Genomic DNA, 12,535 nt, shown 5'->3' with positions numbered 1-12,535 from the left:
GAACCATGATGACAAGACTCAGAATACCTTGAGGGACTGAGAAGGAGGCCTGGGGTGGCGGAGAGGGAGCTGGCAGGCCCAATTAGCAGACAGGGAAACAGAATGGCCCATCTTCCAGAAGCACCAGAAATGGGGAGAGCTGGCATCACCAGGGCAACCAGGGTACGGTCCCCAAGTGTTAGAGCAGGGAGCTGAGCTTGGCTTGAAGCAAGGCGGGAGGAGGCCCCTTGGTTTCTCTGTTCCTGGCTTTTCCTCAAGCTGTCGCCACTGCCCAGAACAAGCCTGCTTACCTCCACATGACTGACTGGTCCCCATCTGTCAGTACCCAGCTCAGATGCCGTCTTTTCCTCCATGAGAGGCTTTCATTGATTTCCCCATCCAGAGGGGACTCTCTTTCCTCCAAACTCCTCCTTTGCCTTGCTGCCACCTTCTCTGGGCTTAGGCTTTGGGGGTGAGCACAGCTCCCAATTTTCCAAATGCTTTCTCCTTGCTTGGCAGATCTCTCCTTGGAATGGCAGATTTGGGGAGGAGGGATGGAGTTTCCCTGTCTCCACTTACAAAAGAAGGCAAACGAGGCCTAGAGGGGTGGTTGATGTTATGGAGGGTCTCCTCCCTTCAGGCAGTCCCTGACTGCAGGCCGTAGGCTGTGGGTAGCCCCCCGGGACCATGATCGTGGGCCTAAAAGAGCCCCTGGCTTTGTGGAGTCCCCAGCCAGGTGCGGTGGGAGTGGGGCAGGAAGAGGGTGCCAGGGACCAGGAGTTTGTTCTAGATTCCCCTCTGCTCCTTTTCCCCTGGTTGCAGGGCTCTTCCTCATCAGGCCTCTTTCTGGTTGTGGACTAGAATGACGTGTGTCCCACTCAGCCCACAAGGTGATGCAGGGAGTGAAACCCAGGGCCTGCAGCTCCAGAACCCAGGTAGAAGCAGGCTTAGAGGCTAGGGATGGGAGAACGAGCGCACTGAACTGAGTAATTCCTTTTATTCCTCCTTCCCCCATTGTCTCCCCAGGGGAGCTTTTGGAAGAGTCCCAGATGGAAGCGTCCAGGCTGCGGCAGAAGGCAGAGGAGCTGGTCAAGGACAGTGAGCTGCTCCCACCGCCGTCTCCCTCTTTGGCCTCCTTCGACCACCTGGCTGAGCTCACAGGTACAAGAGGAGCCCAGGCGGTCCTCTGCCTTGCCCGTACTCCTTACTTTCTAATCCCTTAACCGTGGACTCCCTTCTTAATCAGAAATCCACCTCTCCTTCATTTATCCTTAGGCCGCAGGCCATCCTCCCAGTCATGTTCTGGCTATAGAATCCCCCAGAAGATCAGGTTTGGAAAGGACTTCAAAATAACCTTGTCCAAAGATAGCTGGTGACTCAGCAGTCCTGAGGCCCTGGCAGACATTAGAAATGGATCACAACAATCCACTGCACCCAGGATGTGGACTCAGGATCTTTATCAGCATAACTTATTCAGCAAATATTTAATGAGCAGCTACTATGTGCCCGGCATCATGCTCCAGGCAGCCACTTTGGGCCACTAGAGTTGGCATCTGAGTCAGAAGCTCTCTGGTCTGGCCCCCCTCCTTCCATTTTACAGGTGAGGAAGCTGAGGCTTGTGGAAGAACTAGATTTGCCTATCAGCCTGCTGCAGTGTCTTTCAGATGTCAGGTCCATATGCTACCTTTTTTTTTTTTTTTTTTTTTTTTTTTTTTGTGGTATGCGGGCCTCTCCCTGTTGTGGCCTCTCCTGTTGCGGAGCACAGGCTCTGGACGCGCAGGCTCAACGGCCATGGCTCACAGGCCCAGCTGCTCCGCGGCACGCAGGATCTTCCTGGACTGGGGCATGAACCCCGCGTCCCCTGCATCGGCAGGTGGACTTTCAACCACTGCGCCGCCAGGGAAGCCCCATATGCTACCTATTAAAGGAAAGCGTTGACTATGACTTAGGGTTAAAGTCCTGTGTGTGATCACCATGCATTCCCCTGGCATGTCTCCAAGTCCAGGACAAGGTCTGGGTCTAGGGAGGAAAAGGTGCCCCCCGACATGGGGCTTAGATGCCTCCTGCTGCAGCCCCACCTTACGGTCTCAGCCCATGCCAGTGTGCCAACCTTCCATTTGGCTGCTGGCTATATTTAGTGAATGGACACATGGAGGAAAGTGATGCTCACAGAGTCCACTGTTCTGCAGGCAATGGATGTTTCCAGCTTCCACTTGTCCATTCAGTAGCGCTTTCTGAGTCCTGGTTGGGTGCCGGGCCTATCCCTAGAGGGAGCCGTGCAACTCCCCTCAAGGGGCCCCCTGTGGCCAGAGTGCCAAGAATTCGGGGAAGGAGAGCTAAGTTTGAGTCCTGGTTCTGTCTGCAGTTGCCAACTGTGTGACCGTGGGCCAGTTGGTGACCTTTCCATGCCTCAGTTTTCTTACCTTTAAAATGGGGACACAGAGCCGTCTTGAGAATTGGCTGAGATAATAAATATAAAAACACTTTGTTAATTGTAAATTGTCATCCTTGTCATCATTGAGGCAGGTCCAGGGTAGCAAGGAGCAGTGGCCACCTTGGGATTTTCCCAGCAAATCCAGGGAAGATGGTCTCTCTGCCCAGGTTCTACCCCGTCATTCCAGAGCCAATCGTTCTCCCAGGCTACCGGGCCCTGCTGGGACCACCTCCCATTTTCCCAGACTCGTGTAGGGAACTCTGTCTGAGAACTTTCCTGGCCAAGGCTGTCCTTAAGGGGGCAGCATCTGGGCTTTTCCCCTTTCCCTGCTGCTCACCCATGTTTTCTCAATTGTCCAGGAAAGGATGCAGATGTTCCAGCAACCCCCGCTGACCCTGCACACCCCAGCGACAAGCCAGAGCCAGTCCCCAAACCTCCAGCAAGTGTAAGTTGCATTTGGAGTCACGGCTGAAAGTTGCCTGGATTTCAAGGTCCCATTGGCAGAACAGCAAGAGAGAGGTTTGGGGTCAGGAAACCTGGGTTCTGACTTGCTGGGTGATGTTGGCAAGTTGATCTCAATCTCTCTGGGGCCTCGGTTTACCCATTTTCAAATGAAGGTCAGAGTTAAATCTTACCAGGAAGACCCTGATATGTACAAGGAGTTCCTCCCATTTGCTAGGTTGCATAATGTTAAGCATGTATCGACTGCACGGTGCTCAGAAAGTAGGCGGATGTGACAGCGAACTCCCCTTCTCAACAGGGGCTCAGAAACTGTCTTCTGCAGATTTGCCTTGAGAAGTTTTGCTTGGTATCCTAGGACTGGAAGGGACCCAGGTGGTCGCATCATATATTTTTATTTTTAAATTTTTAAAAATATTTATTTATTTATTTATATTTGGCTGCATCTGGTCTTAGTTGCAGCACGCGGGCTCTTTCATTGGGGTGCACGGGCTTCTCTCTAGCTGTGATGCGTGGGCTCTGTAGGTGGCACGCGCGCGCGCACGGGGCCTTAGTTGCCCTGCGTCATGTGGGATCTTAGTTCCCCAACCAGGGATTGAACCCGCGTCCCCTGCATTGGAAGGCAGATTCTCAACCACTGGACTACCAGGGAAGTCCCAGTCGTATCAGTTAGAGTCTCCATCCCACAGATCAGATCAGATCCAGAGAGAGAAGGACATTTTGTGAGGTCATGCAGACAGCTGAGGAAACGGAGAGGTGAAAGGGAAACTGTCTAGGGTGGGGCCGAGATCCAAAGCTGGGCCCTTGGTGGCCATGGGGCTTCTGCTGTTCGACCAGGTTTAACAGCAATCCCAGAGCCAGTTGCTGGTCCAGAGGGACCATTGGCCCATCCTCTGGTGGCACAACCAGTACCTTCTACTTGGAGTGGCTGGGTGATGTGGGGGAGACTGGAGTCCTTGGCCTCCCTGGATTTAGGTGTGTCCTGAAAGTCTCTCCAAGTTTGTGGATGTCTTGTTGGGACTTGTCCCAGATCAGTCCACTCCCCTGGGATCTCTGGGGCTGGGTTGGCAAGGCTGGCACAGGACCACCATGGCTGTGGCCACACTAACTGTTGTCTGTGTTCTCCAGGTGACCAGTCAGAGACACCTAGGCCCAAGAGACAGCTCTGGTGCCATAGCAGGAATGTTAGATTTGCAGTCCTTAAATGCAGTCCTACTTTTGCATTTATTAATGATATGCCTTCAGTTTCCTCATCTGACAAATGGGGATATAACCTTCTGACCACTCCGTGGGTTGCTTTGAGAAAAAATGGAGTTCATGAAAACATTTTAAAAGTGCAAAGCCGTTAAGAAAGATACGATCCTAAAGTGCTAGCGGTTTAAAGTCAGCTAGTCCAGTATCCCTGTTCTACAGATGAGGAAACTGGCCACAGAGGGATGTGACCTTGAGTCACACAGTGGGTTGCGGGCTGACTTGCTGGGAGTCATTCCTGCTTCGTGGTCTGTGAGCTCATCCTGGGCCGGCTCTCCTCCTGCCCAGAGGACTTGGACGTGAGGAGGGGTTTCCTCCTTCCATTCTCTGACCCCGCTGTACTCTCAGCCATGGGGCCCCAGAGGACGGGCGAGGCGTTTTTCTCTCAGGCAGCCCCTGACCCCCTTTTTCTGCACAGAGCACCTCCTCTGAATTTGAAGTGGTCCCTGCCGAGGGGCATTCTTCACCAGAGAGCGGTGGCCACACCAGAAATACCATGGTGAGTGGACGGCAGGTCCCTGGGCATATCCCCCGTCTCCTCTCTGTTTCAGTCACCTGGCCCCGCGTGAGAGGCACAGGACCCGCTTATATCCCCTGGGCACCCCGGAGTCACTAGGGATACGCTCGAGGGGCCAGCACCAGGGGGTGCTTCTCGCTCACATATGCAAATCCGTGGCTGGTGACTTCCGTGTGAGCCACACAAGCACCCGACCATTGTGAAAGCCCGGGCACGTTGCCAGCCCCACTGGCCTCCGCCAAGCGCTGGGCACCTCCGCAGGCTCTGACTCAGCCTTTGGGCCTGTGGGCTCGTAGCCTGGGTCGAAAGGGTCAGAGAAACCCAGAGCAGCTTGAGGCAGATGTGGCCCTTCTGTGCAGGCTCTTGGCTGCTCCCAGGCTCCCCTTTGGGGCATGCAGGTAGGAGGTTAAACCTTGCACTTACACATACACGCACGCATGCGCGCACGCACACACACACACTCCCCTCCAGCTCTGGGGTGTCCACCTGGCATCCTCATTCTCTACTTTACCCTACTTGCTGCCTTTATTCCAACTGTGTTGTCCTGTTTTCTCTTAAAATGGCAGACTTATTGGAGAACCACTGAGAAAGGTGTGGAACGTTGTTCAAAAGTCTTCAAGTCCTGCCCTCTCCTCCTCCTTCCTCCTTCCTCACTTTGAGATTTTTTGATTGTTATACAGGCAATAAGTGGTATAACCCTTCCCGGATACCTTGGTCACCACTGCCTCATTCTACCAAGGATTTGGGGCACAAATGTTGCTCTTTGCATGTGAAGTGAATGGCTTTGGGAAGTGGTAACTGGGACGTGGAGGGAAGTGAGACAGGAAACTGCTGGTTTCCATTATAAACCTTGTAAAACAATTTGACTTTTTAAGCTACAAATAGTTGATTAAAATGTTAAAATTTTAAGTTAAAAGCCAAAAAATTAGTGAAAATGTAATTAAATTAAAAATATTGAATTAACAAGGCAAAAAAAAATGTTGCTCTTTAGTTCACTGATTGCATCTTGTGTCTGTCAGTCCCCAGTGCAAGGTCCTCATCAAGTTGTCATGCAGCTTACACTAGCATGCCTTCAGTGATGAGGGGCTGCTCTGAGTATCAGAAACGTTCTGTGTTTTGTCCCCTGGGAACTTCTGTCCCCTTGTCCTGTTCTATCCCCAAGGGCTCTGAGAAGCTGGCCAAGGAGGCAAGACCCCCCTGCTCAGAAAGCATTTCACTCTATGACCTCAGCCTTCACCTCGTTAATAGGTTCCTCCTTAGCCCCACCATGTGCCTAGTCTGTGCTGAGCAAAGACAAGACAGCCTCCCTGCTTTCTGGGAGCTTGTAGGCCAGTTGGAGAAGTCAGGGTGATGAAACAATTCACCAGCCTTCAACAGAGCACCGTTCACCACCTCATATCCTGTGTGGGAAGAGGCAGTGGGGGGATGAAGACAGAACTGAAGAGCCTCTGATAGAATAAGGTGCTAAGAGTGTTATGGAGGCATTCACTGGACGGCACGCTGTGGCTGTCAGGGCGTTCCCACTGCTGCAGAGTTCAGGTGAGGGAAGTGGCCATAGATGGAGAGTCAGGAAGCCCACGTTCCAGTCCTGGCTCTGCCACTGGCTCACTGGGCAACTTTGAGCAGCCTCCTTCTCCCCGAAGCTTCGTTTCCAAACTGGAACCCGGAGGCTCCCTGTAGCTCTGATGGCCTGCGACTGCCATAAGCGGTAGGGGAGGCCTGCTAGAGCAGCTGAGACACGGGGGTGCTGGGAAGGATGAACAGAGGGGACACCATAGGAATGAAGCCCGAAGAGGCGTGGGGCCTGATGGGTGGGGTCTCAGGCAGGGGAAGAGGGGGACTCGGACGCCTGGCAGGGGCTTGATGCAGTCAGCTGTCAGCTACCCCTGTGGGTCCTTGGACGTGGTGTTCGCATAGCTAAGGCATTGTCTTTGCCAAGAGTGTTCTAGACAGAGGAAAGAGATAAAGAGAGAGACAGGGAGTGATAGATTCTGAGATTGGACTATATTGCCCACAGTTTGCTTCCTATCTCAAATCTCTGCTAGATTGGGATTCTTTGAACTATCTATGATTCCTAACGTGTTTTGAGTCTTGGGTCCTCTGAAAAGTTGATGAATGCTTGGACCACTCCCAAGAAGACACATGTATAGACATAACAGTCAGACAGTTTTGATGTCTGCTGGCCAAGCCTTCCTAAGCTGAAGAAGCAGTGCTGTGTACTGAGTGACACCCCTTCCTGGGCTTGCTGTTTTTGTGTGTCATTTCACTTGCATAAGAACCCTATGGGGTAGAAGAGAAGAAGCGGGATGCGTACGTGTAGTAGTTGAGGATTCTGAGGCCCTGGGGACGAGGGATTTACCCACAGGCACTCAGCAAGGCCCAACGTGTGGGAGGAAGGTGGCTCCGGCACTGGTAAGCCAGCCAGTGGCCTGGGAGTCCCGGGTCCTGCCCTGTGAGTCAGCCCCAGACAGGGAACCTGCATAACTGGAGAATGTCCCTCGGCTGAGCTGGGATCAGAGGGGGAAACTGAGTCATGAGGAATGGGGAAGCAGAGGGAGGAAGGCTGGCGGCACCTACTCAGACTGTGGTGAAGAGCGGCCCGCATCCCCTCCCCCCACCAGGAGCTGGGCCCCCTGCCCCACGAGGACGGCAACCTGATGCTGCACCTGCAGCGTCTGGAGACCACCCTGAGCGTGTGCGCCGAGGAGCCTGACCACAGCCAGCTCTTCACGCACCTGGGCCGCATGGCCCTCGAGTTCAACCGGCTGGCTTCCAAGGTGCACAAGAATGAGCAGCGTACCTCCATCCTGCAGGTGAGGCCGGGCCCAGGGAAGGTGGCCGGGGGTCTGCCATGTGGTTCCCCCTCTGCTTCCTCCAGCTCTTCTGGGGAGTCCAGGGTACCACGGGGACTTCCGAGGGTGAGGATGGGGACCCGACTTGGGCTTCTTGTTCAAGGCAGTGAGCAGGGTAAGGAAGTTGTGAGAAGGGCCAAGGAAGAGGCAGGAAACCGGGAAATAATGGTGTGGGTGGCGCAGATTTCATGGTTGGGGTTACTCTCGAGGCTGGGGTGTGGTAGGTTGGCAGCAGCCTTGCCTTTGTTCTTCACATACAGGTGGGGAAAGGGAGGGGACAGAGGCCGGCCCCTTGTATGTTACTGTCCCTGCCCCCTGAGTCAGGACCATCATTATCCACACTTCACAGGTGGGGCCACAGCCCTTGAGAGGTGATTTTTTTTTTTTTGCCTAAGGTCCCCCAGTTAGTAGATGGTGCAGCTGGGATTTGAACCTCGGTCTGTGGTATTCCGAAGTCCATGCTCTTAACTCCCATCCCAACCTGCCTCCCCAATGGAGGAGGCTTCCTTTTATAACTCTTCCTGTGCTGTGGGAATGAAGTCAGATTTCCTTCCTAGGCCAGGCCAGGCCTTGGAACCATATGGTCCTTGGCCAGTAGACTCTTTATTGCTCTCTTACCTTGGGCAAGTGACTTATCCTCTCGGTCCCTCACTGTCCCCATTCGTAACATGGGGCTGGAAATGCCTCCCTCGTGGAATTGCTCTGAGTATTAAATGAAGCCCCTTGTACAGTCTAGAACATAGTAAGTGCTCAAAAAGTGGTCACTGTTAAGGTTTTGTGGTGATGGCTCATCCACACTGGGCTGGGGACCTGAGCCTTGAGGGCTTGGGGGTAGGGAAGGAATCACAGATGGTGAAACGGAGGCTCCGAGAAAACCTGCTCAGGACCTGAGTATCTGTCACCTTAGTGACAGAGCTGTAACTCCAAGGCTTCCTCCTTCCTAGACCCTCCTCTGGGCCAGTCACCGCCCTGTTGTCTCACTCATGTCAGCAAACATGCAAGTGCCCAGTTGACGGATGAGGTGCTGGGGTGTCCACTGTGTGCAGCTTTGGGAAGGGTCTGGGTTGACAAAAGCAGGAGGGGCGTCCAGGCTGGAGACAGGTGTGAGGAGAGATGGGGGGAGCAGAGGATTCCCACCCCCACCTTGGGTGAGGGGCCACACTGGGAGGCTGGAGGAGTGATTGGAGCCTGGAGGGCCAGGCCGAGGGAGACTGCCTTCAGGTGTCAGCAGGGCCCGGAGATGTCAAGTGTCAAGGCTGAGCCACTGGGGAGGCGAACCTGGTGCGTTGCTTGTGGTGGGATCACTTTGAGTGTCAACTTTTCAGCTTTGTTGTTGTTTTCAATTAATTAATTTTTGGCTGCATTAGGTCTTCGTTGCTGCGTGCGGGCTTTTCTCTGGTTGCAGAGAGCAGGGGTTACTCTTCGTTGCAGTGGTTTCTCTTGTTGTGGAGCACACGCTCTAGGCGTGTGCACGTGGACTTCAGTAGTTGTGGCTCGTGGGCTCTAGAGCGCAGGCTCAGTAGTTGTGGTGCACGGGCTTAGTTGCTCCGCGGCATGTGGGACCTTCCCGGACCAGGGCTCAAACCCGTGTCCCCTGCATTGATAGGTGGATTCTTAACCACTGCACCACCAGGGGAGTCCCAACTTTTCAGCTTTGAAATAAGGATTGATACTGGGCCTCATAAAAGGGGTCCTGCCAACCCTTGTTATTTAAAAAAAATTTTTTTTTATTGACGTATAGTTGATTTACAATGTTGTGTTAGTTTTAGGTATGCAACACAGTGATTCAGTTTTATATATAAATACATATACACACATATGCAAATATTCTTTTTCAGATTTTGTTGTTGTTGTTGGGCTGTGCTGCGCGGTGTGTGGGATCTTAGTTCTCTGACCAGGGATTGAACCCGTGCCCCCTGCAGTGGAAGCGCAGAGTCTTAACCACTGGACCACCAGGGAAGTGCCCCCGCTGTTATTTTTTTTTTTTTTTCCGGCACGCGGGCCTCTCACTGCTGTGGCCTCTCCCGTTGCGGAGCACAGGCTCCGGACGCGCAGGCTCAGCGGCCATGGCTCACGGGCCCAGCCGCTCCACGGCATGTGGGATCTTCCCGGACCGGGGCACAAACCCGTGTCCCCTGCATCGGCAGGTGGACTCTTAACCACTGCGCCACCAGGGAAGCCCCCCACTGTTATTTTTTATCAGGCTCTTGTTTGTTTCCCTCTTAACTCTTATCATAGTTTGTAATAATTTCATTAGTTGGTTTCTTTACTTTGTGTTTGGTTTTTTCCCTTGTGTTCCCTGCTAGAATGTAGGCCTCACAAGAGGGGCAGGTGCCTTGTCAGTCATATTCACCACTGCATCCCAGTGTCTGGCAGTTCGTAGGTACTGAATGTACATTTGGTGAATGAACAAATGAATGAATGAACTAATGAACTCACACATGAGCTCTATTAACCCCTTTAATGGAAGGTGATGACTTTTGTGACGACCTCTCTCCGTCTGCTTTGTGCCCAGAGCGTTTGCCTCTTGCTTAGAAGGACAGCACATGAGGCCTTGTCCTGGTCTTCCCTTAGAGACCACAGCAGGACGTTCTGTTCCCTGGAGGCCCCACTCAGGGCTGTTGCATCCTGGGTGTTTGCCCAGCCTGTGGGTGGAGGTAGATTAATCTGGTTCCTCCTCGTTCATTCACTGATTTGTTTCTCAGTTCACTCAGCATTTCCAAGGCCAGGTATGGCATGGGGCCTCTGCTGGGCATTGCAGCCAGTCATAATGGTGTTCTATTCCTCCATGTCTGACCACTCACCAGTTCCAGGCTCTGTTCTCCATCCAGCCTTCTCAAGTCTTTCCTGGGTTAGTCAGAAAGGGCTCGGTTTTGCTGTGGAAACAAACAAGTCTGAAATCTCCCTGGATAACATGAAAGTTTTCCCTCATATTCTGTGTGGCAGGGGCTTGTTTCTGCTCCACAATCACATTGAGGCCCCAGCCGTCTTGTGCCCTTCGGCAGCGACAGGGAAAAAGAGACCAGAGAATTGTGCATGAGCCAGCTCAGAAGTGGCACTTGTCACTACCACTCACCTTTCATTGGCCACAACTGGTCACATGGTCACAGCAAGTCTGGGAAATGGACATGGAAGGGAGCGGGTAGAAGGTCTGGTGAATATCGCTCACTGTCTCTGCCCTCAGCCCAGTTCACAGCCTGCCACCTCCCTTCTCTGCTCTTCCATCACAGGCGAAAGAGGTACCATTTAGGATCTGCCAGATGGAGTTTAATCCCCTTGGTGATTCCCAAGAGCTGTACAACCTCATGCACATTATTTCACGTGCACTAGCCTACATTTTTTTTTTTTTTTTTTTTGGCCACACCGTGCAACTTGCGGGGTCTTAGTTCCCTGACGGAGGATTGAACCCGGGGCCTCGGCAGTGGAAGCATCGAGTCCTAGCCACTGGACTGCTAGGGAATTCCCTAGCCTACATTTAAAATAGATAGAGATGAGTTACGTAGCTTTGGGGAAGCTGTGAGGCTCCACCGAGGTGGTGAGTGGAAGAGCACCTGGCCATTTACAGGTCATGGGTTAGGTGCTCACTATGGATTTGTTGAGAGATTGAGTCGCTTAGTACTGACGTGGTGCATCACCCTTACCAGTGAGAACCTCCCTTCCCTCCATCTGTGAGGCCCTGAGTCTGGCTTCCCATCTTCCATGCCCCCTCCACCTTGCAGCACTTCAAACACATGTCCTCAAAGGTTACCAAGCGCCTGGCAGCTCACGAGGCACTTGCACTCTCCCGGTCTCATTTGTCCTCATAGCAGCCCTATAAAGGAGGCAGGGGAGGAGCAGTTGCCCCACTTTGTGGGTGGGGGAACTAACTGTGTCTCAGAAGTGAGGGAATCCTGAGCCACACTGGGAATTGGTGAGGTCTTGACCCAATGCCTTGTCTTCTGACTTGCCGGCTGACAACCTTGCTCCCTGGCTGCCTTGAGTACTCTCCAGATTGCCTAAGCTCTAGGCCTACTGCGACTCAGGTTCATTCAGCCAATCAGTCCTGCATTCCTTCAACAAAGTGTCGAGCTGAGCTGGGCCGTGGGCTGAGGATCCCGCAGTGGACAAGAGAGCGGCAAGAGGATCCCAGCCGTCTGGGAATTCATGGACTAGTCGGGTGGGGGGGACATTAAGAAAGTAACGACCTGATGGTTCTTTAGCTGTAATTGTCAGGGTACCAGGAAGGTTGAGAGCAGGGGACTGTGAGTGAGGATAATGGAGGTGACCTAACTCACCTGAGATGTGGGAGTCGGGGAGGACTTCTTGGAGGAGGTGACGTTTAGGCTAAGACTTGAAGCAGGAGTAGAAGTCAGCCAGGGGAAGGCTGGTGGGGAAGAGCATTCTAGGCTGTGGGAACAGCAGTGAAGGAGGAGGAGGGATGGTGCTCTCTGCCTTGGAGGAACAGAAGGCGCTGTGGCTGATTCTTGGTCCGGCGTCCTCATGGCTGGCTCTTGAGGGAGAGGATGCAGAGAGGAGCCTGGGTGAGCCTTGTGGCTTGGCTCCTGCTATCCCAAGAGGGCTTGGGTGAGGCCATTGCAAAGGGGATACCGTGTCAGGACCTGGCGTGGCTATAGTGCCCCTCCCGCCCCCTAGCATCAACCTGTATTTGGGATGCACCCCTTCCCTTACCTTGCCCGCATCTCCCTCTCTGCCCTGCAGACCCTGTGTGAGCAGCTTCGGAAGGAGAATGAGGCCCTTAAGGCCAAGCTGGACAAGGGCCTGGAACAGCGGGATCAGGCTGCTGAGAGGCTCCGGTAAGTCCAGGCTCCTCAGAGGAAGGGTGAGGAGTCGGATGGGCAGGAGGAAGACGGTGGTGCATGGCACTGATTTCCGGGCTGAGTGCTCTGAGGCCTGTGCCCAGAGCCCTGCTTTGGATGTCAGGTCTCTTGGTCCTTCTCCTTGGGTGTTTCCTCTCTGGTCCTTTTAATACCTTGGGGAGTGTTTGTGTATAAAGTGCCTTGAGAGCTTCAGAAGAAGGTCTGTACAAAGTGTACTCCTTCCTTG

At 53.3% G+C, this 12,535-nt stretch overlaps 1 protein-coding gene across 3 annotated transcripts in view; it reads left to right on the top strand.

The window, feature by feature from the left end:
- The window catches only part of TNIP1 (TNFAIP3 interacting protein 1), a 46,414-nt gene that overhangs the window by 15,602 nt on the left and 18,277 nt on the right, over window positions 1–12,535 (top strand). For 2 of the 3 annotated variants that reach the window (XM_079916543.1, XM_079916541.1), the window contains 5 exons: window positions 1,006–1,140; window positions 2,773–2,858; window positions 4,542–4,622; window positions 7,262–7,453; window positions 12,191–12,285. In XM_079916543.1, coding sequence (XP_079772669.1) covers window positions 1,029–1,140; window positions 2,773–2,858; window positions 4,542–4,622; window positions 7,262–7,453; window positions 12,191–12,285 — 566 coding nt within the window. In that variant the 5' untranslated portion in view covers window positions 1,006–1,028. The remainder of the gene's footprint in view (window positions 1–1,005; window positions 1,141–2,772; window positions 2,859–4,541; window positions 4,623–7,261; window positions 7,454–12,190; window positions 12,286–12,535) is intronic. The other variant, XM_079916542.1, reaches the window with a different exon arrangement.

The sequence above is a fragment of the Stenella coeruleoalba genome (assembly GCF_951394435.1).
Source record: "Stenella coeruleoalba genome assembly, chromosome: 3".
In the NCBI taxonomy this organism is placed as follows: Eukaryota; Metazoa; Chordata; class Mammalia; order Artiodactyla; family Delphinidae; genus Stenella; species Stenella coeruleoalba.
The sequence above is the reverse complement of the archived record's forward strand: the minus strand, read 5'-3'. Positions and strand labels throughout refer to the sequence as shown.